Source organism: Delphinus delphis, chromosome 2 (assembly GCF_949987515.2).
Source record: "Delphinus delphis chromosome 2, mDelDel1.2, whole genome shotgun sequence".
NCBI classification, from domain to species: Eukaryota; Metazoa; Chordata; class Mammalia; order Artiodactyla; family Delphinidae; genus Delphinus; species Delphinus delphis.
Window position 1 is genome coordinate 127712279 of NC_082684.1, and position 25761 is coordinate 127738039.

The window sequence follows — 25761 nt, forward strand, 5'->3', positions numbered from 1 at the left end:
ATTCTGTGTGGGGAGTTCCCTGGCAGTCCATTGGTTGGGACTCTGCGCTTTCACTGCTGCGGGCCCAGGTTCAATCCCTGGTCGGGGAACTAGGATCCCGCTAGCTGCATGGCATGGCCAAAAAAGCAAAACAAAAAAATTCCATGTGTATTCTCTATCACTGCACTCATCATATTATACTGAAATCATTAACTAGCTCATCTCTTTCCCTCCAGGTGAGTCTCTCAAGGCAGGGACTATGTCAGAATCCTAGCACATGGCACAGGACTCATGGTAACAGGTGTTTAATATATGCCTAGTACAAATTAAATACAGGACTTTTTCTGATGTGAGTTAAAATTTATAACTCCAATTTCCAACTTTTGTCCCATGGAACAATAAAAACCATCTTTCCAGGGAAATAAGCATTAGGCTGGTACATAAAAAGACAAACTTTAAATACTCTTTACCTGACATTTGCACTTACCTAAGTTGCTGTATGTTGCACTACAGGGATTCGGGTCCATAGGACCTGAAATGTCTCCCTTTTCCTCTTCCCTTTCCAGTTCAGGCAGCGGCAATGCCGATGTGACTGAAGTACAGCTCCCACCATCTTGCTTCACAACAGTGCTTGGATCCCGAGGAGAAAAATCCTCTGTCACTTCACGGGTCACGTGACTGAAACAAATCAGACCACCATCACTCTGGCATTCAAAGGTTTTTGCTAAAATTTAGATTTGTGGAAGGCACATATTGCCATAAATGTAAATAACTGGCCCTATAGTCACAGCAATGGGTCATAAACCCCAACATACTTGTCTGAATATAAGGCAGTCTTTCATGCAGGCAGATACTTCTATCATATATATATTGGGATACTTGATACATACTTGATTCATACATATTGAGAATTCAGTTTGGTAGAGGAGCTATAGTAGGCTCAGAGGGAAGTTTGAGAATAACAGGTAAGGAGTGGAACTTTTTTTTTAGGTAGTAGGGGTAGAGGGAACTGAATGTTTAACTTGTTAAAGAGTAATACACTAAAGTATTTAAGAAAGTATTTAGCATATTTACTATATTTACCATACTATAGTACAGTCATCCCTTGGTATCTGAAGGGGGCCGGTTCTAGGACCACCCACAGGATACCAAAATCCACAGATGCTCAAGTCCCTTATATAAAATGGCATTTGCATATAACCTACACACATCCTCCCATATACTTTAAATCATCTCTAGATTACTTATAATACCCAATACAATGTAAATGCTATGTAAGCAGTTGCCGGTGCACTGCGAATTCAATTTTTGCTTTTTGGAACTTTCTGGAATTTCTTTTCCCCTAATATTTTTAATCCATGGTTGGTTGAATCTGCAGATGTGGAACTCGCAAATAAAAAGGGTGAACTGTGCTATAATACTATAATAAATATGAAATACTTTACAGTATTTACTTTATTTAGTATATAATATTTACTACACACTAAAGTATTTACGAAACTATTTAGTAAAGGATCAGGAGTAAAGTTGAGATTTAAAAAAGGAAGTAAAGCAATTATTTTAGGTAAACTGAGGCCTGGAAGCCTTGTTGCTAGGAGCACAGTGAAGCATCAACCTTTTGCCTGTATGCATGCAGCAGGCAAGGCAAATGGAAAAGAAAGTTCTAACCTCTAGTTAATCTCATCTATTAAAATGAATCTGAAGCATCCCACTGGCCACATACCAGAGGATGGTCATCCATAGTGCTTTGTGTTTCCCGATCTTGTTTCACTGCTGCCTGCTCATTTGCTTATAGCTATCTCTTCCAGTCTTCCCCACATCCCACTCTGCCTGAACTTCCAATTCTGTTGCTATAGAGTACAAGGGGGTGTAATGATTATTAAATGTTGGTGGAGAAAACCGGCCTAGTTAGAAAATCTCATTGGGCTGGTTCAATGAAACAAATTCAAAATCAAGCAGCTTTAATGGTTTCTGGGTCTACTAAAAGTATTCCTAGACTGTCACACACTCACCAGCTAGCTCTTCTTCCTGTTTTTTTTTTTTGTTTTGTTTTAATGGGCAAAGAGGAAGAATGAAAGGAAACATCTTATATACTGTGACATGTTATTTCTGGATTTTCAAATGGCAGTGAGTCATGGTGACATTTACAAGTTTCTTTAAAAGAGGTACTTTGTTTGATCATGTGTCAGCAGAACATATATCACCTGTGGATTTGAGGGAGTAGATCTGAAGGAGGAGTACTTTCTTATCAATTTTTCATTATGGAAATTATGCATGTGCCAGAACAGAAAAATAAGCCTTGAAGTCTGCTGGATACACAACTTCAAAAATATTCTTTCAAAGCTGGCAGAGCCAGAGGTCTCTCTATACTGAGAGTAAGCAATGAGTGGGAGGTACCATTATGGAATCTGGCTCTTGGGGATAGGGTGAGGTGGGAAGGGATCAGTTCACTAGCAGTCAGCAGGGTGGTTTATGTAAAGGAGGCCTCACATGCTAAAGCATGCTGACTCTTCTTAATGGGCCGCCTTAGGTTATCAACCCAAAACAAAGCTAGTTTCTCATAATATGGAACATCATAAATTCAAGGTAACAAGGGGCTCTACTTCCACGCGTTAGCGAAGAAAGCAAAGTGACACTTCTGAGACCCTCTTAGACGCCACTTAGTGTCACTGAGAAGTTATCAACGTGCTTCAGGAGAGGGAAAATGATCTTTGCTGGGCAAAAGTTAATTTAAGCCATTTTAAATTTCAAAGCAATAAATATAGTGATTAAAAAACATCATCCCTCTTTGACAGGAAAAACATTAAACCTCCAGACGCTCTCTTCTTATTCTCGAGTCAACTTGAGAGGTTTCTAAAAAGGTGTTTTTAGGCTCCTAATCTCTGCAGCCTTGCTCTTGCCTTTTCTCTTACTTCCCCCAATCTCATCGTTATTACTAAAAGGAAGCTCTCTTTTCCATTTGTCAAAAATGATTGGTGAAGGCGGGTTCAGAAACCATGACTCCACCCTTGCTTGTCTGTTTTCCTCCCAGGGAATGGGCTATTTATATTAAGCCTATTGTAAAAACTACAAGAAAGAGTTGCTGCTATTAACCAGTGAGGAATTCCCTGGGCCTGTTCCCACATACATGAAACATAGCTCTGTACTCTTAAGGGGTTCTCAAAACAAAATATGGATGCTAAAAAGCAAGAAATATTAAAGACTCACCCACTGTACTCACTCATACAATTCCCCATTAAAGGAAATTCTACAGGGCCTTCTTCAGTCTGTTAATCATGTTCTGAAGCTCTGATGAACCATAGCTCCCACTGAGTTCCGGAGGACTACAAGTCGGGCAAGATATAAGAGGCTCGAATCCTGCACCTTAATATAACCCACTGCACCTTGACCTTTACCTGAGGGGTTTGGTCTGGGAAATGAGCCAAATTACCTTTGGGAAACTAAGCAAAGTGAAAGCTAGTTTTATTAACTCTTTGAGGACCAGGGCAGCACAACCTATATTCTCTACAAAGGTCAGTTTTCACAAGCACATTTTAAATAAGTGCACTGGTATATTAAATCACCAGTTAAAACAATTGTCATCTATGAAGAACTATGCAAAAGAGTTGATGAAAGTTAAATCACATGGATTTGCAAATGGATACTAAGATGTTTAACCTGCATTTACAGTGACAGCAGTGTCTAAAAGGAAGAACTTTAAAAAATGCATCAATGATATGTCATGTCGATGCTTGAGGGAAGAAAAGCTCTTTGTATGATTAAAATGGTAAAAGAGAGAGGAAAGGGGAAAGGAAGAGGTTTTGAGAGTTCAAGCTTAGATGTGGTACCATGCTGTGACTAAAAAATGAAAAAGAATCAAGAACAGCATCAGAGAAGGTGATTCAGTCACTATGAATAAACAAATTGTCCAGGAAGAAAAAAGGAAGCAAAATCCTATAATTAATTTATCTTAGGCATATTAATTTTATAAGGGAATATAATTTTTGACCATTGACTTTTTTAATGTTTCATATTTAGATATAAAATCAGAAAACCCTCCCAAATAGTAATATGACGCTTTCCAAATACAGGCTTTATCTCCTAACAAAGTGGTTCACCACTGACCTTTCATTGGGAAATGTTTGATGTAATGGAGAAAACACCAAAACAGGAATCAGAGAAGCCAGATTCTGTTTCCCTATTACTTTGATCTTCTGTACAAACTAGATGACAACATCAGGAGGGAGTTAAAGGAGAAAATGAAATGTCCCCCATTTCGCCCATGAGATAGATGGTTAAAAAAAAAATTCTTTAAAATGAAATTACAAGAAATCTACTAGGATTTCTAATACAATATATCTTAGCACATGTCTTGAAGTAGCAAATAATGATGAAGGTAATGATTTTTTTCAGGATAAGTACAAGTTGATATTCATTATTATAAAACAGAACTGTTAACTGATAAATGGCCCACAGAGAGGAAGTTATGGCTTTTCTATTCCTGCTATTTAAATTCATGTTGAAACAATCCCTAGTTCTGTAATGCAATGTAGGATATCTGTAGTAACTATGGCATTGACGTCTAGGTCCTTGATCATCAGGCTGGGTCAAACCCTGACTTTGTCTCTCTTTTCCTGACCCTCAGCATTTGTTCTACTTTCAGAATGGGAGATAGCACGCATTTCTTTTTACCTCAAACTCTTTGACCAATGTTTCATTAATGACCAGTTTTTAATTGAGATTTGGTAATGCCTGACCTGACACAAAAAAAATCACGTCACTATCTCCACAAAGACACATCTCATTTTCTGAACATGGAGGATGAACTTAAGGTATTCAAAGGAAATGGTAACATTGTTACAGATTTGTCTGTAATACTAATGAAGCCCTTGGTAAGTTTATATCTCAACAGTCTGCAATAGTCATACATAATTCAAAGCCGCAGAAGCAATCTGCGGGAAGCTCACTTGGCTTACCCAGGTAGTAGGATTAATCATTACACCATCAAATGAAATAATCCTTTTTTTTTCCCCCTGGCAAATTCATTCAAGACAGATTTTGGTAGAAATTCTGTTAATGTCTGAATATAGTTTTTAAAAAGGCAAATCAAATGCCACATTAGAAAGGATTAAAGGCCTTTATGTATCCAAGTATTTCCACGATTTCAGTTCAACTTTTTCTTCAAATTCAACCACCTTCATTCAGCTTCAGAAGGGACAGTAAATGAAATCAGGCTTCTATAGAGACCATCTGCCTCTTGGGGCAAATGGTATCCTAAATTCTCATTTGCCAGTTCTCTTCAGCAGCTGCATCTGTCTTTAGTTGTCCAGGTCAGCCAATAAGCAAATGCGTGATTTTTAAAACCTCCTTTTACCCCTAAAGATCAGATCAAAGCAATCAGAAACAGCATTTCATGGTTTTATTACTGGTTTCCAAAGCTGCTTATTTCTGGAGTTGCTGGGGATGATGGACCTTTGCAGAAACGGGATGTGAATCAACACGAGGAGGAAAGATCAAAGTTATCGAATCCCACACTGTTTATTTACTGAAAGGGGGAAAAACTCCATTTCCTTCTGTCTCCCTACCTCTAGGACCTCCCACCAATATGACATTTCTTAATCCTATCTTAGTTTCCAGGTCATCTACTTGATTTCGCTACACTTTCCAATTACTGGCATTCTCAGGTAGAAAAGTGTTGTGTCCATTGATCACTATCTTAGTGTCTCCAATTTTCCACTAAGCGTTCTGTCGTCTTTAACTGAAAACTTCAAACTTCTTATCCTGGACTGAGATTAACCTTTAACTGAGATCTGATGAGTTCTTGCTAATACGTCTAACATAGTCTGGTCAGACAAAGGTAGCTCTTCCTGGTGTGAATGAAGTGGCTAGGTCTTGGGATAGGGAAGACTGGCAGCCATGTGCAAGGTCTTGAATAGACTAATTTCCAGACACTGCACAGTTTCAATTTTTTTTTCTTTAACAAATGTGTTTTTTTTTCTTTAACAAATTTTTTCTTTAGCAAATTACAAGTGTCTTCAAGGCACTAGACTGCAAGACAGCAAAGTAGATAAAAACACAGGCCACTGTAAATCACTGTCACCTTCATAATACTAAGAAAAATTACAGTTTTAAAATCCTATGAAATAAAAATTCAGAATGGCATCTGTACAAATTAACAGAAAAGATAAATTAATCTTGGAAAAGAGCAACAAAATAGGGCTGCTTTTCTCAATAACAGAGGTGTGGAAGGAGATTCTCAGCGTCACCATTTGGCCTTAGCTCACTTCTAAAGAATGGGGTCAGATATTGATGTTTACTTCCTGGAAAGGCAAGTATGAGAAGAAACTATCAACAGGCCTCTCTAACAGGACTAACCTAAGGACGATATGGAACAGTCATTTTTGGGTCCTGGACTTTTCCCGCATGCCCAGAAGCTCTGGAGAAGTGAGTCACTGCACCTTTCCCCAATGTCCTCTTATCTCCCTCAACTGCCCGTTTGCCCTTTGAGTCGGGGAAGCAAGATGATTATGTATACTAAACTCTCCAGAACATGGCACGCTCGCTGAAGGAATGGATATAGGGAGGGAACAGGAACAAACACTGCTCAGAACCTATTCCTACTCTACGCTGCACAAGCTGCACACTATTCTGTTTAACTCACAAAAACACCTCAAGAGGTAAAGGCGATTATTCTCACTTTACAGATGGGGAAACCAAGACTGAAAAAAGTGAAATGAATTGTCTAAGGTTATGTGTGTACTTAGGTGACAGAGTCAGGATCTGAATTCAATACTATGCAACTCTAACATCCGTATTCTTTCCACCACACTGATACCATTAGGTAAGCCTGGTGCATTGTAAAGATTCAAGAATAAATGCTTGATTATGAAGATGAAGAAGTAAAAGTGTTTTGAAAAGAAAAAAGCTATTATTGAAATGTGGGGTATTAATGATTACAGATGGATTCTTTTGAAAAATTCTAAACAAAGTCATTGTTTACATTGCAAAAGGATTTCTTTACATGGGAACTGCTCTGGTATAGAAAGACTGTGTTTATAGATGTTTGGCTTCCTAATAATAATCACCACCACTACCTCCACATCTGCTGACTGCTAGGTACTGTGTGCTTAAATATATATCTCCTAACAATAATACTCTGAGTCCCATAATAGCAAATGATAATAGTAGCCAAAACTTACACAGTGCTTATTATGTCCCTGTTCTAAGCCATGTCTCTCAACAGTGGCACTACTGACATTTTGGACCAGATAATTGTCGTGGAGGGCCTTCCTGTGCGTAGTAGAATCACACTAACATCTCTTACCTTCTATCCAATAGGTGTTGGAATTACTCTCTGCTTCCCCAGTTGTGACAACCAAATAGTCTCCAGACATTGCCAAATATACCCTAGGGGTATAAAAATCCCTTCCCCTCCCCTCCTGTTTAACACTTAACATTAATTCTTTTAAGTCATACAAGGTTATTATCTCTGTTTTACAAATGAAGAAATATTAAGCCCAGAGTGGTTAAGTTATTTGCCTCAGGTAACACAGCTAATACCTGGTGGAGCTGAGATTCAAACCCAGCACTTCAGCTCTAGTCTGTGCTCTAAACAGATACATTATTCTGTCTCTCAGTTTATAGATGAGGAAACTAAGAAGCAGAGCTCAAGAAACTTGTCCCAGATGACATAGCTAATAAGTGGTGAAAGCAGGATTCAAATCCAGGTCTGAGTGACTTCAAAGCCTATGTTCTAATATATTATGCCAATTGTTATCAGACTTTAACATGTCTAAGAGTTACCTTGTTAAAGATGCAGATTTGCGGCCCTCACCCCCAGGGGTTGATTCTACAGCTCTGTGGTATGATCCAGGGATCTGCATTTATATAAACACCCCAGGTGATTCTGATGCAGTTGTTCCTAGGGCCACAATTTGAGAAACTATTTTTTACTGCCTCTCTCTCTGCAGAGAGAAGAGGGAAATTAAGTATAAAAGGAGTAAAGTATAAGAAGTGAGGAAGAAAATTTTAAGTGAAGGAGCATCATTGCTCAGAAGCAATATGGCTGAACAGGGGAAATAAAATAATTTAAGTAGTCACAGATAAGAGATTCATAATGGGCTATTAAAAAAGGGAGGGAGTGCTTTGGGACCAATCCTTACCTTCTGAGGTTTATTCTTAGAATACAATTATACAAACTTACAAAATGTTAGGAAATGAGGATATGGCCTAGTATGACATTTATGATTTTTATTAGAAGGCCTGGCTGGATGAAGACCACTCTGAAAATAGGAAATGGCAACTGTGACACCAGCAATAAGTCTTCCAACATGCAGTACTATCCCAGTTCTTTGTATCAACAGAGGACAGAGGTGAACACAAAAGGCAGGCCCCTATGATGAAAAAGCTGCTCCAAGACAGACCACAGCACTGGTACCTTCTACCCACCCTACCAGGGGACTCTTCTTAAAATCTCTTTTGTTCTGCTGTTCCTCTGTTCTATATCAGCCATTGATCCTTGTGACCTGTTGAGGTCAGGTCCAGACTACGTGTAGGACTTCAAAGCCCTTCACCATGAGGCTGCAACATATGTTTTTATCTTTATTCCAGACTTTCTGAGACACAATCCTTCAGCTCCAGACAATGTATTTACATAACTCCCTGTCCCTTGGACACACCATATTCTACATTTCTGCTGTACCTACTTTCCCTTCCTAGAGTTGCCTCCCTTCTTCTTTCCATCTATTCCAAACTCAGCCAGTCATTAAAGACTATTCAAATCTCACATTACCCATGATGTCTTACTGTCCATGGGCAATCTTCCTTCTCTGAACACCCATGGCAGATGTTATAGACTGTTTGTGTCCCCTTCAGATTCATATGTGGAAACTCTAACCCCCAGTGTGGCTGTAGTTGGAGATGGGGGCTCTAAGGAAATATTAAATGAGGTCATAAGGATGGGGCCCTGTCAGACAGGATTTGTGTCCTTTTAAGAAGAGGCACCAGAGAGCGTGGTTTCTCTCTCTGTACACATTATGGAGGAAAGTGAGGACATAATGAGAAAGTGGCCATCGAGTCAGAAAGAGAGCCCTCACCAGAAACCAAATCAGCTGGAAACTTAATCTTGGACTTTTGGCCTCCAGACTGTGAGAAAATAAATTTCTGCTGTTTAAGCCATATGTCTGTGGTACTTTGTTATGGAGCCCAAGCTAAGGCAGCAGGGACTGAGGATCACAGAAAGCACTCAGTAAATGGGTGTTGAATAAATCAAATCAGGTGGGATCTGGGCAGCAAGGCACTAGAAAGTAGCACCAGGATCTGTATCTACATTCCTCCCAGCAAAATTTCTGCCTATATCACGATGGAGAATGGAACAGGGACAGGTTCCAATGTGGAGCATCCAAAGAGGGGTTCCTCTCCCCAACTAGGAAGTCAGAGGAACAGAACATCTTGTCTGATGCAGAGTGGAGCTTCATGTGCCAGCAGCACAGAAAGGCCAACGGCTGATTCTTGAGGCTGTTTCTCTCTATGATAACTAGGAGTTGGTGTGGGGAGCGCATCAGTGTGCACTGCTATCATCACTTTGCTCTTTTCAGGCAAGCCTTTCTCCCTGCTATTAACAAATCACCATTATAGAGGTACCATATGAGGATAAACTGCTTGTCCTGGGTTAAACCTTTAAATATCACCTGATGACTCTAATCAATATTCTACTGCAGTTATATTAAATAATCACTGACTGAAACTGTGGCCTAGAGGTTTGAATAAAGGCCTAGAAATTAGAAACTCAAATTTAATCCCAGCTCTGCCACCGATGCTACTCTGTCCATGTCTCCCATTATTCATCTATAAAATGGGTGTAGCGACATTTACAGGAGTATGTATTAACTAGGAATTTCACATAAAGTGCTTCGAAGAGAGTGAACAACTGTGCCAATGTTGAGTACTTTAAGAGTGCTCGACAGGTCAATGAATCAGTATGCATCACTGTGGCCCTTAGTGGTCACAGACATGCCTTCTTGAACTTAGGCTGCCTTTATAAAAGACATGGTAGATACCAACAGACTCAATGATCACCAAAAGAGTCCAACAAAAATTACTAACAGGCCAAACATCTCTAAAGTCAGAGTCTGGCTCTGACACCTACTTGCAGAGTGGCCCTGGGATTGTCGATGAGCCTCTCTGTTTCTCAATTTCCTATAATAGGAAGAATGCACTGTCAGAGATACTGGGACAACTGAGGTAATGTGAATGAAAATTACAAATTATATAATAAGATACAGGTATTTAACTTCAGATTCATTAGGTGAACAAGGAAACAAAACGGACCAAATAAGTAGAGGAATTCTCAGTTTGATTCTTCACTTTGTAATACATTCATTATGAGACTCTAAACAAGTCAGTTTACTTCTCTGGATTTTTAATCACCTCCCCAAAGAGAAAGGAACATAAAGCTATCTGAAGACCACCCCATAACCATTCTGCATCATTTTGTGATTACAATAAAGTGAGGTATTTATCAGTTTTCTCTAAAAGAGGATTATTTAAAAATTCAATAGTAAGGACTTTATGAACTCATCTAAGCTTTAGGAACAATATGTCAGCAAACGTAGATGTGCTGATAGTCTAGAAGTTTCTTTAGAGCAAAGAACATATGATCAGAAGAACGAGCTGCTACTTTCAGCTTCTGTCTCCAATTTTCTTCTTTATGAGAAATAGGAATTTGATCTTCAAGGCCAGTTTGGTCTGAAAAGATGACTTTGATAGGTTGTCTTAGCAAAGAGTAGAGATAATACAAATTAAGATATAACTGGAGCACAACTTAAACTAATACAACATTGTAAATCAACTATACTTCAATTAAAAAAAGTGTTCTTAAAAATTTTTTTAAAAAAAGATTGTACATAACAAACAAACAAAAAAAAGATGTATAACTGGAGCATAAACATTAAAAAAAAAATTCTAGCTGAACTTTCCAGAGAGAAGAACATCACATTGTACCATAATCTAAGAAGTATTTGGACTTTCTTTTCCCATACTCTGTGTGCATACACACATGTATATAAAGAGACTCAGACTCTGGTTATTTTAGTGAGTAGCAAACCTGACTAGTGTTTGACCAGAATGGCTACAGGCCACTAGCATGCCTGATGACTACAGACAAATCAGATACTATAACTTAGTCCAGGGGTCAGCAAACTTTTCTATGAAGAGTCAGATAGTAAATATTTTAGGCTTTACAGGCCATATGGTGTCTATTGCAACTATTCAACCCTGCTGTTATGGTGCAAAAGCAGCTGTAGATAACATGTGAAAAAAAAAACTGAGTGTGGCTGTTTTCTGGTAAAACTTCATTTATAGAAACGGGTGAAAGGTCAGATTTGGCCCACAGGTCACAGTTTGCAATTCCTGGTCTATACCCCTGAACCTTGGAGTGAATTAGAGGGACTCCGAGGATTGACTCCTGGATTATTTAGGAATATAGCTGAGTTCTAAGGACCCTAAGAAGATCAAAATGGTCTTGGAAGGGTATAAGAAGGCTTATACAGATGACTAGCATTCCTAAGGGAGCAAAGGTGTGCCAAATCTAATCTGCGTGTCCAGAACAGAAGTTGGCTGAGGTTTGGACAGCAGTGTAAGGCATAGCTGGATTCCTGAAATGGTTCTGGGAGTCCTAAAGAAACTGGACTTATATGGTATCCAGGATGGATACATGGTAGGGGTCTTTGCTAATTAGGAACATGATGTTCAGGGATGGTGGAGCTAGAAAGGTTAGTCAAAGGTCAAGAGGCCATTCAGGGGGCAAATGATATCCTTAACTTCGGCTGAGAGTGTTATAGTTATTTTAGGCGAGTTACAGTGATTTTCTTAGTTATTGACTATTTTTCTAATTGATTAGAAAGAAAATTTTTGAGCTAAAATTTTTTTGTTTTTCTTTTATGGGCTGTGCTGTGCAGCATGCAGGATCTTAGTTCCTGACCAGGGATTGAACCCGTGCCCCCTGCAGGGGAAGCATGTAGTCTTAACCCTTAGTTAGACGTGGAGTCTTAGTCTCTTGAGCTAAATTTTTAAGTACATGTATGTGACTGGCAATAGATATTGCCTACCAATTATGAAATAAATACGGTTTTAGTCAATAATCAAGAATTTACCACCAGTTTACTGAAAAGACTACTAAAAGGGTATATACTTTGGGAAGAAGTAAATTGAATCCAGAAGGGAAGAATGAAATAAAGATGGAATAGTTAAAAAAAAAAGTGATAAACATGTGATTAAATCTAAAATTAAAAAAGATGATGCAGTGTGATGGGGAGTGACTGAGAGTGGGGGGAGTTTCCTATGATTGGGTAGTCAGTGAAGAATCTTCTGAGGGAGTGACATTTAAATCGAGAGCTGAATGACAAGGAGCCAGCCATGCAAAGATCTGAAAGAAGCATACCAAACAGAGTGAATAGCTGATATAAAGGGATTAGGCCTGGCACTTTTGAAGAACAGAAAGAAAACTCCTATTGTGAGAAGTTTATGAGCAAGGTGGTGAGCAGGAGACAGGTTATATTGGTAGTTAGAGGTCAGATTGTATAGGGACTTCCTTCACTGTGTTGAAACAATGGGATCTGCATTTTAGAAAGAGTACAAGACTGTTCCAGAGAGACTAGATTAGAAGGGGCGAGAGATTAGGCAGGGAGATCAATTAGAAAAACACTTTATGATATTTTGGGTGTAGGGGATGAAGGGAAGAGAAAAATCAAAGATGACTCCTGGGCTTCCCTGGTGGCGCAGTGGTTGAGAGTCCGCCTGCCGATGCAGGGGCCACTGGTTCGTGCCCCGGTCCAGGAAGATCCCACATGCCGCGGAGTGGCTAGGCCCGTGGGCCATGGCCGAGGAGCCTGCGCGTCCGGAGCCTGTGCTCCGCAACGGGAGAGGCCACAAAAGTGAGAGAGAGGCCCGCGTACCGCAAAGAAAAAAAAAAAAAAAAAAAGATGACTCCTAGTTTTCTAATCCGAGCGACTAGATGGATGGTGGGACCATTTATCAAGGGAAGGCTTGGGATTGAATAAATTTGTAGGGAAAAATCAAGAGTTGTGTTTTGAACACGTTTCATCTGAGATGTCCAGTTGATGTTTAAGTGGAGATATCAAGTGTATAAGTTATATGTGAATCATGGGGGAAAGAGATCAGGAGTGGAGATATGAATTTGGGGTCAAAAGAATATATGTAATATTTAAAATCTTGATACCAGATGATGTTTAGCCAGGGGTTAGCCATTAAAGTTTAAAGAACCCTTTAGGCATATGGATATGAGGGGGGGAAAAAAAACACCTATCTTTTAGAGATACCTACTGAAATTTTTACAAATGAAATGATGCCTGGTATTTGCTTCAAAATAATGGGGGTGCGGGGGCTTCCCTGGTGGTACAGTGGTTGAGAGTCCGCCTGCCGATGCAGGGGACGCGGGTTCGTGCCCCGGTCTGGGAAGATCCCACATGCCACGAGCGGCTGGGCCCGTGAGCCATGACCGCTGAGCCTGCGCGTCCGGAGTCTGTGCTCCGCAACAGGAGAGGCCACAACAGTGAGAGGCCAGCGTACTGCAAAAAAAAAAAAATAATAATAATAATGGGGAGAATGGGATGAGGTATAGATGAAACAAGATTGGCCATAAATTGATAGTTGTTGAAGTGTGGTTTTGGGGTAAGTGGTGGTTCATTTTATGAATCTACCTACTTTCGTATATGTTTAGAATTTTCTAACATAAAAAGTTTAAAATAAAAAGAGGGGAGGGCTTCCCTGGTGGTGCAGTGGTTGGGAGTCCACCTGCCGATGCAGGGGACGCGGGTTCGTGCCCCGGTCCGGGAGGATCGCACATGACGCGGAGCGGCTGCGCCCGTGAGCCATGGCCGCTGAGCCTGCGCATCCGGAGCCTGTGCTCCGCGGTGGGAGTGGCGCAACGGTGGGAGGCCCGTGTACCGCAAAACACACACCCACACACACCCACACACACACACACACCACCCCCCCCCCCACACACACACCCACACCCACACACACACACACACACACACACACACACACACACCAGTGAGGACTCTGCGCTGTCACTGCTGAGGGCCTGGATTCAATCCCTGGTCAGGGAACTAAGATCTCACAAGCCGTGCGCTGTGGCCAAAAATAAAACAACAAATTTTTTTAAAGAAAGTAAATAAAAGGAAGTATTTTAAGCTAGTTTCCATTAAAAGTGGTAGAAGCAGAGATGGAGAGAAGTAAATAGATTTGGGATTAAAAGGTGGTCCCCCATTAAAAGGTGGTAACAATTCCATGGTCAACATTTTAAACAAGGCACTCAGGAAGAAAGCAAGCCTGAATAACCGGAGGTACATGAGCAAGAGGGTAAGTAAGATTAATCAGGTAGACAGAGGTCACATATATAGGGCCTTCTTCAGTTTGCAGATATGACTGGTTTTATATTTAAGAAAGAGCACTTAGCTGTTCTAAGAATAGAATGCAGGGGGGAAACATTAAGCAAGGATTATCTTAAATTCTGATGTCCTAAGCATAATTTGTAAAGAAGTCAACTGTTATTGCTAGGTACTGTGCTAGATGCTTTACAGATATCTATTTAGTCCTCATAATATCTCTATAAGGTAGGTATTATCATCACTGTGGTACACGTTGGGAAACTTCAGCTCAGAGAGGTTAAGTCAAAAGTCACACAACTACCAGTGGTATAATGAGAATTCAAATTTTTGTCTGTCTGACTCCAGTGCTTGCATTTTTCTCACTATGCAATATTATTCCCCATGCTATGGACACCAAAGAGTTGTAGAGATGGTAGGTAAACTAGTGCTTTTAAAAACGATAATGGAGAAATTCCCACCTGGTCACAGACCAGACTAACCACTAAATTAATTTCTCTTGATCCAGACTAGCCGGATGGAAATGATGCCTATGGATACATTGTTGAGCCAAAATTTGACTGGTATCCCTGTCACCAATATTTTGCCCTTCCAGTTCATTTTTAATACTTCTGCCAGTAGAGATTTTATTTAAAAAAGAAAATCACACTACTTTCATCCTTAAAAACTGTTTCTGCTACAAAATCTATAACATAAAGGGCCAAACATTTCAATGTAGCATGCAAGGCTCTTCAGTCTTTCTCAGAAGTTCTCAAACTTTTTCTCTTAAAAATTATTGAGAACTGTAAGGGCTCTTGCTTATGTGGATTTTATCTATTGACATTTATTATATTCGAAATTAAAACTGAAAAATTAAAAAATAATTAATTCATTAAAAAATAGTAAACACTTTAAATATTAACCAAAATAATATTTTTTTTCAAATCTCTTTAATATCTGGCTTAATAGAAGACAGCTGAATGCTCATATGTGCCTCTGCATTTGATCTGCTGTGATATGTTGCTTTGGTTAAAGTATATGAAAAAGATCTGGTCTCATCCACATATGTAGGTGGGAAAGGTAGTATTTATAGTCTTCTAGATAATCGTGGATATTCTTCTTTGGTACTACATCAGAACTTGGCAAGTGGTAGTTTCTTAAAAGTTACTTGCAATATGGAATCTAAAACCATACCAATGAACTTTTTGTACTCAGTTACATTAAATCCCTTGGTCTAACTTGCAGTTTCAATGGATCTTTTACTCATGCATAATTCTGTAACATCCTGCATTGGGTCATTTGGAAATAACTGGTTCACTGAGTTATGTGGATCTTCCAAATGCTGACACATTTCATTATATAATTTTAACAATCTTTTTTGCTAATGCCACCACCAATCTCATCAGAAAAAATGTTTAAGTATTAGGAAGCTGTCACGGTAGCAGATACAAGTTTGCAAAAGTTCTTATTTTGCTTGAAAGCGTGAATTTTATTATTGACAACAAATACTGTCAGTTGTTTTCCTTGAAGTAATAGGCTATGTTCGTTAAGAAAATATCTGCCAAACACCCAGGTCTGTATAACCACAGCTGGTCTGCCCCTTGTTCTTTCAAGGTGGTCCATGAAAAAGGTGCTGGTTCAGCTTTGTAATTCAAATTTTGAAACTCAAACTATTTTACAAGAGTTTTTCCTTGAGACAGCCATACTTTGGTATGCAGCGTAAGTACTCCCTGTGTACTTCTCATTTTAGCACACAGGATTTTTAAACAGACATATATTCAAGGGTTGAGATTTAATAAAATTTAGTACTTTATCAAGGACATTCTTAAGTGAAACTGGTGTTTGTTTTTTAAAGCTACTAGTACCACATGGTGCCATGGTTTTGATTTGTGCAGGTATAAGTAGTTTTACCCATTATTGTTTTTGCATCATCAGTGCAAATGTCAACACAGTGAAAAGACAAATAATGTCTTAGTATTATTATGAAAATGGTGACTTTTACATGGTCACTATTTGACCTTGCATGGACCACATTTGAAGAACCACTGGTCTATTCATTATCCTTTTCCAGTCACCGGTCCTGCTTCTGTTTGTCATCATCATCTATGACTGCATATATTGTTCCTTTTGCCTACAGTGTCTTCCTCAGCCTGCTGGCAAAATCTTATTTGTCTTTTAAGATCTGGTTTGCATTTCATCTCTGAGAAGCTGATTTCATGTCTTTATTTCTTTTTTTCTTTTTTTTTTTTTTGCGGTACGTGGGCCCCTCACTGTTGTGGCCTCTCCCGTTGCGGAGCACAGGCTCCGGACACGCAGGCTCAGCGACCATGGCTCACGGGCCCAGCCACTCCGCGGCATGTGGGATCTTCCCGGACCGGGGCACGAACCCGTGTCCCCTGCATCGGCAGGCGGACTCTCAACCACTGCGCCACCAGGGAAGCCCTGATTTCATGTCTTTTAAGCTGATTTAATCCTTCTGATTTTTGCGCTTCTGTGCCACTCTGAACATACGTTGTTTTAGCATTTATCACATTGAGGGCAGAGGGGTTAGTATCATTTTCAAGCACCCACTATGTGCCAGACCCTGTGCTAAGTCTTTTACATATTTTCTTATTATATCCTCAATCAATTCTATGTGATAGGTATCATTACAGCCACTGTACACTGAAGGACCAGATAGATAGCTGAAGCTGAAGTCAAACCCAAGCCCATTATTTTGGCAGTGTGGTAATCTTTCCCCCTATTTATCCCTATGGCACATATGCACAGTTAAGATATTCCATTTATGTCACCTGAACAGGCAAATAAATGAACTTCGTAACAATCTCATCTCATAATGCAAGACTCTACAAAGTCCCTCATCTTTCAGAGCCTAGAGTTTGGCCTTCAGTAGAGTATTTTTCATTCCTTATATACCATTTAGATTTGGAATCTTCATTTACTTATAGAAAAACTGGCATTTTCATTTCTTCCAGCAATGTGTTCCCAGCCGTGGGATGGTAATTTAATGATTACACTGCCATCAAGCTGGAAACATAAATGTTGACATTTGACAGTAATGTTTTTCCTCTCAAAGATGCTTCAAGTAAATACTAATGGTGTATCCAAGTAAATGAAGTAACTGTTGGAAAAGCAAATGGTGTATATTTTTCAACATGAGTATTCAAGTTTTAAAAAGTTAAAAAAAAAAAACCTATTTGATGCTAATACCTCTTTTTCTCCTTAGTCTGGGACCTTATGAAATGTGAAAATTCCAGTGTGCCTCTACAAAAAGCTTAATACCTCAAATTGGCTTTACTTAGGCTACAGTACATTATCTTAAGAATGGTGGGAAGACCAGTGGTTCTCAAAGTGTGGCCCCAGGATTAGCAACAGCATCATCACCTGGAAACTTGTTAGAAAGGACCCAACTCAGACCAACTGAATCAAAAACTCTGGGGGCAGGGCCCAGCAATTTGTGTTTTAATAGCCCTCCATTTATTGTGATGCATGGTTAAATCTGACAACCAATGGGGCAAATGTGCTGCATCATTTGGATAGATGGATGTTACCTATAAAGAACTAATAAATGTTGGAAGATACGATTGGCCCATATACAAGCAAATCTGTGAAAATATAAGCTGTATAGTAAGAGGTCTGCCATACCAAGGACCCAGGCTATCCTCAAGCCTATATACAGTGGCACGCAGCCAAAGTAGAGAAATCTCACTCCACGGAGGAGAAGCCAAATTATTCCTTGACCCTGCCTTCCAGGATGCGGATAAACACTCCACAGCCATACTTAATGAGGAGTAAAGCCATTTGTTGATCTGCAAGAACTATCTGCCATTCCGTCATAGGTGACTCCAACCACGTGCTGTTTAAATTGCTTCTTTTCTGTATAAAACAGCAACCTGCGATACATGTGTTTTATTACTACTACTTTCAACTACCAATGACAAGCCTATTCTACCCAGAAATATATTCCACTATTCTACTTGCTTTGTTATTACATGGATTTAAGGAAAATAGGGACTTGTTAGCATTTTGACTAGTTGGGGGTATGTAAAAAGCTTATTTTAGTAAAGAATATATATAAAACTTCCTGGCATTTTGCTAGAAAAAGTGAAGGCATTAAGTGTTCATTTTTATTTACACTTTTCTAAAGAAAAGCTGGTGAGAGAATCTGCTCTGAATCAGAGTTTTCTGTCTTTGCTGGGAGGAAGCCAGGCTTGGTAGAGAAGGCTCACTGTAAATCAAGAGGGAGGAAGACTCAGAATCAGATGAATGGACTACTCAGGGCATATCTTTGCTAAGAACAGAAAGGACAGGTGATATAAGGAAATCATCCCATTTGTTAATACAAACTTGGATAACAGTTCCTTGTTTTTATTGGCAGTACATTAATTTTGATTAAAATACAAATGAGAAAGAAAAAACTTAGGCTTCCTAAACATAAATGTTTATGTGAATGATTACAAGTGAAAATATAAAAATTTTGTTTGATTTTATGTTCATTAACAATGCAACATTATAGGAAGAATACCAGTTTTACAGTGAGACAGATCAAGGTCTGAATTCTCCCTCTGACAATTACTAACTGTGTGAATCTGGCCAATTCTAATTTCTCTAATTTTCAGTTTGTAGGGCTGTTACAAGGATTTGAGATAAATATTTGGGATGTGCCTTATACAGGCTAGGTGACCAATAAACAGTTATTCAAGTATTAAAGAAAACTGATGCTTAGAGAACTGGTGTGGGTGTACAATTTGCCTAGTTGGATTGAGAATTATATCACTGGGTCTCAATCTCAGTAACCAACTTCTCTTATTTCACCTACATGTTAAAAAACTATAAACTGCTTGCCCTTTCCCCCACCTTTCCACAACATATGAAATAAGGACAGAAAGAGACAGAAATTAAAAAAACAAATATTCCCTTAAAAAAAAAATGGAGATAGAGATAACACCTTGGTGAAAGCCAAAAAAAAAAAAAAGCTTAAGAGTTTGATTTCATTTATAGTGAAGGAAAGAATAGTATCACCATTTATTCATTTGATCCTGTTTCTTCCTCACACTATCATAGCAGTTCAAAGCAACAAATTATTTATTGCTCTTAAAGTATTATGGATTTGCTTTTCTTTTAAAGCCCCTCTGCATTTATCAGAATGCAGCAGGCTACTTTAGCTAAAGATCCAGGGCCATAAACCTTGTTCAGTGCAATAAGATCACTTTAATAATATTCTAATCTTGAAATGCAGTTGAAAAGATAGATGATGGTCGCTGAGTGCTACTTACAAACAAAAATGGCTCTCAAACAATCTTAAAGATGCAAAAAACTTAGCAACTGAAAATGTGTTTAAAAAAATTCCCACATTCTGCCAGTATATTTTACATACCTGAGAATTTTCTTAGGAATCTGTGATGGAGAAGAATGACTCCTTTTCTTCTTCTCTGAGTCCTGTAGTAACCCATCCTCTGCTCTACCCTTCTCTGTGACTGCTGACTGCTCTGCCCTGGCTTTGCCCTGATCCACACTGAGCTGGCCTTGGGCAGGGTCACACCTGTACATGAAGACGATGGCTGGCTTCTCGCTGGACTCTCCTTTTGCCTCTGTGAACCAGTGATGGCGCTGAACTGGAGGAGGGGGCAGCATGTGGATGACTGTGCCGTCCAGGCCCACCAGTTTCCCTTTCTCTCGGTCTTTCTCTTTGTCATCCTCTTCATCTGTTTTCCGACGGCGGAAGAAACTTTTAAATGATATCCAGCGTTTAGGTTTTGCATCAGCGGCCCGCCTGCTGCCTTCAGAGTGCAAAACTGATTCAGCTTCCGTTGACCTGGTAGGGCTAGTTGGCTTGGTCCAGTTGGTGAAATGCCTCTGCAAAAGGTTACTTGCATGGTAAGGGGAGGAAGTCGAGCGTGGTGGGGGAAAGGGGGGTGGCGGCTCACTCTGGGGGTTAGTCACTAATTTGGAGGGAGGGGTGGTGACTGGCTTTGTGAGTGGATCTTTCTGTACTTTGGTGGTAGGACTTTCTGTGGTCTGAGGTGCTTCAGCCTCACCGCTGGGCTGGGATGTGAAGAGAGACTTGGGCCGGACTGGTGTACTCTTAGGTGTACTCTTAGCAGCACTGGCGTCGGGAGGAATGGCATAAAGCTCTTCCACACTGCAAGCTTTAGGGCCAGACTGAGGCATTTCTGGAGGAGACTGTGGGGGCTGGATCGAAGCCACGATCTGAGAGAGCACGGTGCTTGCCTTCTCCCTGGCGCTGCTGCTGCTCACTGTCGGAGACTCCTGAGTGCTTTCTGTTTGGGCCACAGGTTCTTGAGTGGTTCTCTGGAGCTTTGCTGGGGAGCTGTGGCTGGAACTGTAGCTCCTCTGTGGTGAGGACTGACCTCTGTTAAGACAGCTGTTAAACTCCTGAACCTTCTGAGCCACTGAACCCCTTTTACGCTCTGTGCTGTTTAAAAACCCTTTAGCTTGGGGACATTCAGTGGCTTTGCTAGTGGTGTTATCAGACATTTTGCTTTCAGTTTCTATCTCTTCATAAGTATGGCTTATTACACTTGTGGTTTTTTCCTTCACGGAAAGTTCTCCACTTGTTCCGAGAAAACTTTTGTAAATGGCTAGATTGTCATATGCATTTGGATTGATTACAATGGGAACTTTGATAGCATTTTTGGAACTCCGAGCATAAGTTGGCTCATCGTGAATGATAATTGGAAAAGGTGGCATACCGGCATTGTTATAACTATTAAATTTTATTTCAGACAAATTAGGTGACTTAACAGGGATGGTTTTGGAGGAAATGTTTGTAGCTGTGGGTGAAGTAGGTGCTGATTTGTGACAGTTTTTCCTTGGAGGGACATTTGGTCCAGTCCCACCGCTAATTAATTCCACCTTAGGTATCTTTTGTCGTGGACTGGTACTGGAAGTCCATACTTCCTGGTAGCGGATTGCACTGGATTTTTGGAAATGGGCACTTATTTGTCCTGATGTCAGTGTGGGTGATGTCACTGGAGAGTTTGGAGTAGAAGATGAGCTTTTCGTCTTGGGACTGTTAATAGGGCCCTCGAGGTGCTCACTGGCCATGGCTGCTGACACATCCACAACAGTATATGGCTTGCACAAAGGCTGTTCCAGATTCACAACTCGGTAGGGCTTTGCTTGCTCTTCTACAGGAACGAGGTTTATTGTTACTGCTTGCCCAGTAATATCTGTAGGGGCTTTACTTTCTTGCTTCTCAGTTTGTACGGCAATCTTGCCATCCTTCTCTTCCAATCGGAGAGCAAGGACTGCTTTGTGCGTCTCTGGAACTTTTACTGAGCTTTTGGATGCTTGTGCTGAGTCCTTCTCCTGATTATTACCAGAGAGGCTTTCATAATTGGGCTCACTTTCCTTCATGTCCTTAGAATCTCCCGGGTTACCAGGAGCTATTCCCACACTACAAATCTTCTGGGATAAACTACTGGCTGTCTCAGAACGTGATTCTTCTGTTAAAGAGGAATCTGGGGATGTGGAGTCAGACGACACTATGCTCTGAATGCTTCCTGGTCCATAGGAGACCACAGAATTCTCTTCATAACCATTCAGGATTTCATCATAACTGTCATCATAGTCTACAGCACAGATTCTTTGCAGAGATTTATTTCGCAGGGGGACAGTATTCCATTTTTTGTCCACAAAGAATCGAACAGGAGACAAAGTGTTTGCCCTAAAGTTGGCAAAGCGAGGTTGCCCTCTCATGCGAATCTCCATGGCCAGCAGTTCTTCATCACTCTCATCCCAGCTCTCGTGCTCCTCCTCCATGTTACTCAAAAGCACATCTTCCTCACTCTCTTCACCACTAGAAAACTCTGGGTAACAGAATCGACCCCCTTCATTACTGATCACTTCTGTGCTCCCACTCAGAATAACATGCTTGCCCTGAGTATCCTTTATTCCGCCCATCATGCAACTTGGTGGAAGCTTTCTTTCCAGTGATCGTTTATAGCAATCATTTATTCTTCCTAAGAATGTTTCTCTGGAGTTTGTTTCATTTCCTTTTATTTGAGGGGTGGTATCCAAGCCTGCTATCTCCTTTAACACCTCAGTTAGTCCACTATTGTTATTTGATATCTTCTTTGCACTATCATTATTCCCATAAGGCTTAGGAACATGGCTAAATCCTTCAATGTCCTCTTCATTATTATTATTAAGTGGTTTCTGATTCAAGGCCATCCTGTTTCGGTTCCATCCTATGATGACAGGTTTGTTCTCACAGTGTTCTTGGATACTAAGCTCACCACACATACTTTGCCCATCTGCCACCATCATAGTGGGCTTCACAGCTATAGTGGGTTTTTTAGCCACAGGAGGCCGGAAATTTCCGGTGTTCCTGATTCGGTGGTTGTTACTCTGATTGGCATTAGTTTTATTGCCATGGGTGATGGGTGCCTTCTCAGGGTCTGGGGGGAGCTGATGTAAGCTTTTAGGTTTAAAGCAGTTCTTGCATTCACCAGGTTTCCAAACGTGTTCAGTAAAGGTATTACAAGCAGACATTTTTAAAAATAGAACTTCACAGACAACGCTTTCCTTTCAGTGCATGGCAAAACTTTCATCTGTTAGTTTTCACCTCCCCTATGTTTCATAGCAGCTCTTGTAAGTGTGATCAATCTGTTGGGGGAAGGGGGAGAGAAGAAGAAAAACTGAATGGAAAAGGTACTATGAGGCTTATCATGATGAATAATTTGAAAATACTGGCTCCAACTTGTCCTTAAAATAACAGATTGAGAGATAAACTAATGTGGGCACTTTATGAACTCTCTTTGGCTAATGAGCAGTTTTGGAATGTTAGTTTTTTAACCATAATTTTATGCACTCTCATTGAACCAAGTACAACATTTCATTTGATGTCTCTGTGACAATGATACTGTGAGCTTCCCCTCCCAGAAATGTCTTTGAAACCGTTCTTTCTGTTATCCTCCAGCCTGAAGCTTCTTGGTCCATTGTGGGTTCCTCTTCTTCTGCCCACCCTTTATATTTGGATATCTCATAGACTCCTCAAACACAATGCATTCAGGACTAATCTTCTGTCCACCTCTTTTCTCAACTCTAAGGAACTTTTGTACTCTAACCAGCCCTCCTCTACCCTCCAGGCCACCTTCTTCCTCTGTCTTTATCCTAGTTCAGTTACTGTCACTATCATCCACCTACATAGCTAAGCTTCAACCTTCAGACCATTCTTGACACCCCTCCCCTCACTTCTAACGCCACATCCTCAATCCTTTTGTAAATTAGTCTTGCCAATTTTTTTATATTTTGTAAAAATATTTATTTAGGGCTTCTCTGGTGGCGCAGTGGTTGAGAGTCCGCCTGCCGATGCAGAGGACACAGGTTCGTGCCCCGGTCCGGGAAGATCCCACATGCCGTGGAGCGGCTAGGCCCGTGAGCCATGGCCGCTGAGCCTGCGCGTCCAGAGCCTGTGCTCTGCAATGGGAGAGGCCACAACAGTGAGAGGCCCGCGTACCGCAAAAAAAAAAAAAAAAAAATATATATATATATATATTTATTTATTTATTTTGGCTGCGCCAGGTCTTCGTTGCGGCATGTGGGCTCTTTTTTTAGTTGCGGCATGCAGACTTCTTAGTTGCGGCATCTAGTTCCCCGACCAGGGATCAAACCTGGGCCCCATGCATTGGGAGCACAGCGTCTTACCCACTGGACCACCAGGGAAGTCCCTAGTCTTGCCAATTTTATCTATTACATTTCACTGGAACACCTTTCCATTACCAGACACTGCTAGTAGTTCAGATGCCCACCATCTTTTGCCTAGATTCCTGCAATAGGTTGTTAACTGATCTCCATGCCTGTAGTCTCACCCCTTTCCAATCCAACCTCTCTACCCTTGCTACTCAAATTATGGTTCTCAGACAAGCAGTATCAGCCTCATCTTGAAGCTTGTTAGAAATGTATTATCTTAGACTTGCAGTTTATCCTCAAGATCCTTAAAGAATCTGAAAAAGAATGAATATATGTATAACTGAATCACTTTGCTGTACACCTGAAACTAACACAACATTGTAAATCAACTATACTCCAATAAAAATTTGAAAAACAGAAAAAAGAAAAAAAAAGAAATGTAGTATCTTAGGTCCAATCCCAGACCTACTGGATCAGAATTTGCATTTTAATGAATTCTCAGGTTGACTCCATGGTTTCGTACTACTATCAGATTTTCCTTTCTAAAATGCTAATATGATCATCTTATTACCTAGCTTAACTATTCTGTGGTTCAATATTACCTAATGCATTGGCTCCCAAACGTCAGATAGGGGTTGCTAGATAGGTAAGAACCACCTGGGGAAACACCCAAGTCAATCTCTAAAGGAAGAGTCCAGGAATCTGATTTTTACTACAGGTAATTCTATGTGCATTGAGGTAATGGAACCTCTGAGTCACAGGATGGAATACAATCCCCTTAGGTTTGCATGATATAGTCCTTGCCTCCCTTCTAGCCTTATGTATTAAAAATCAACTAGTCTTGTCATACTCTAAATGTCGCTGGGCCACTCATTTCTCCTGGGTACCATCGAAGCCACTTGGACATACCTCCATGAACAAGCACTTTCATTTTTAATTATCTGTTTTCTCACTAGTTTTTGAGCTTCTTTAAGCCTGGGATATATCATACTCATCTCTGTATGTCTAGCATAAGGAGCTGGATAAACACTGGTTCATTAAATGTGCTGGTTTTGAGGCTTATCTTTAAAAAATAATCTCATGGTTCTCTCTCTCTCTCTCTCTCTCTCTCTCTCTCTCTCTCTCTCTCTCTCGTTTCTCTCTTAGGCACATAGCTATAGACCTTCCCACAGAACACCACTACAGTCTTACATTTCCACTTTGGATATTATCATAAAGCTGGCAGTAGGCATGTACATGTAAGAACTATTTTAATAGCTGAAAAGTTTAACTTCATTCCTGTACAATGACAGTGATAGGATCCTTGGTTTGGTCAGAAACGCAGCCTTTACTCAAGTTTCAGCACATTTATAAGGAAGGAAAGAACATTTTATTTAGTTAATATATACAGAGCTACGCCCCTTGTAAACAACACTCATAGAGCACTTTGCCTCAGTGGATGAAGTGCAGACAAAGATCAAAGAATTCCACACAGAGAGCCCAATGACTTGGCCAAAATCTAAGTTCACTCTTTGCTGGAGACCACTGAATGGTTTTTTTCAATAAAGTAAAAATATATTTTTCAAGTGTCTGTTTGAAAATATTTATTTACTCTTTCAGATATTCAAAAAGCTATATCCCTTAGTTGATAAAACCATTTCCTGCTAGTCTGAGACTGAAACATTTTGAGCAAGGAGAAGAATGGCATAAAATTAGGTTGAAAAAGAGAGCAGGGTCCAGATCATGTGGGGCCTTCTGTAAGCTTTTAAAGATTATG

At 40.2% G+C, this 25761-nt stretch overlaps 1 protein-coding gene across 4 annotated transcripts in view; it reads right to left on the reverse strand.

Annotated features, from left to right (window-relative positions):
• Positions 1 to 25761, reverse strand: part of PEAK1 (pseudopodium enriched atypical kinase 1) — a 295173-nt gene that overhangs the window by 36573 nt on the left and 232839 nt on the right. For all 4 annotated transcript variants that reach the window (XM_060005562.1, XM_060005563.1, XM_060005560.1 and 1 more), the window contains 2 exons: positions 19726 to 22979; positions 467 to 657 (listed from right to left, as the gene is read on the reverse strand). In XM_060005562.1, the coding sequence (XP_059861545.1) occupies positions 467 to 657; positions 19726 to 22865 (3331 nt within the window). In that variant the 5' untranslated portion in view covers positions 22866 to 22979. The remainder of the gene's footprint in view (positions 1 to 466; positions 658 to 19725; positions 22980 to 25761) is intronic.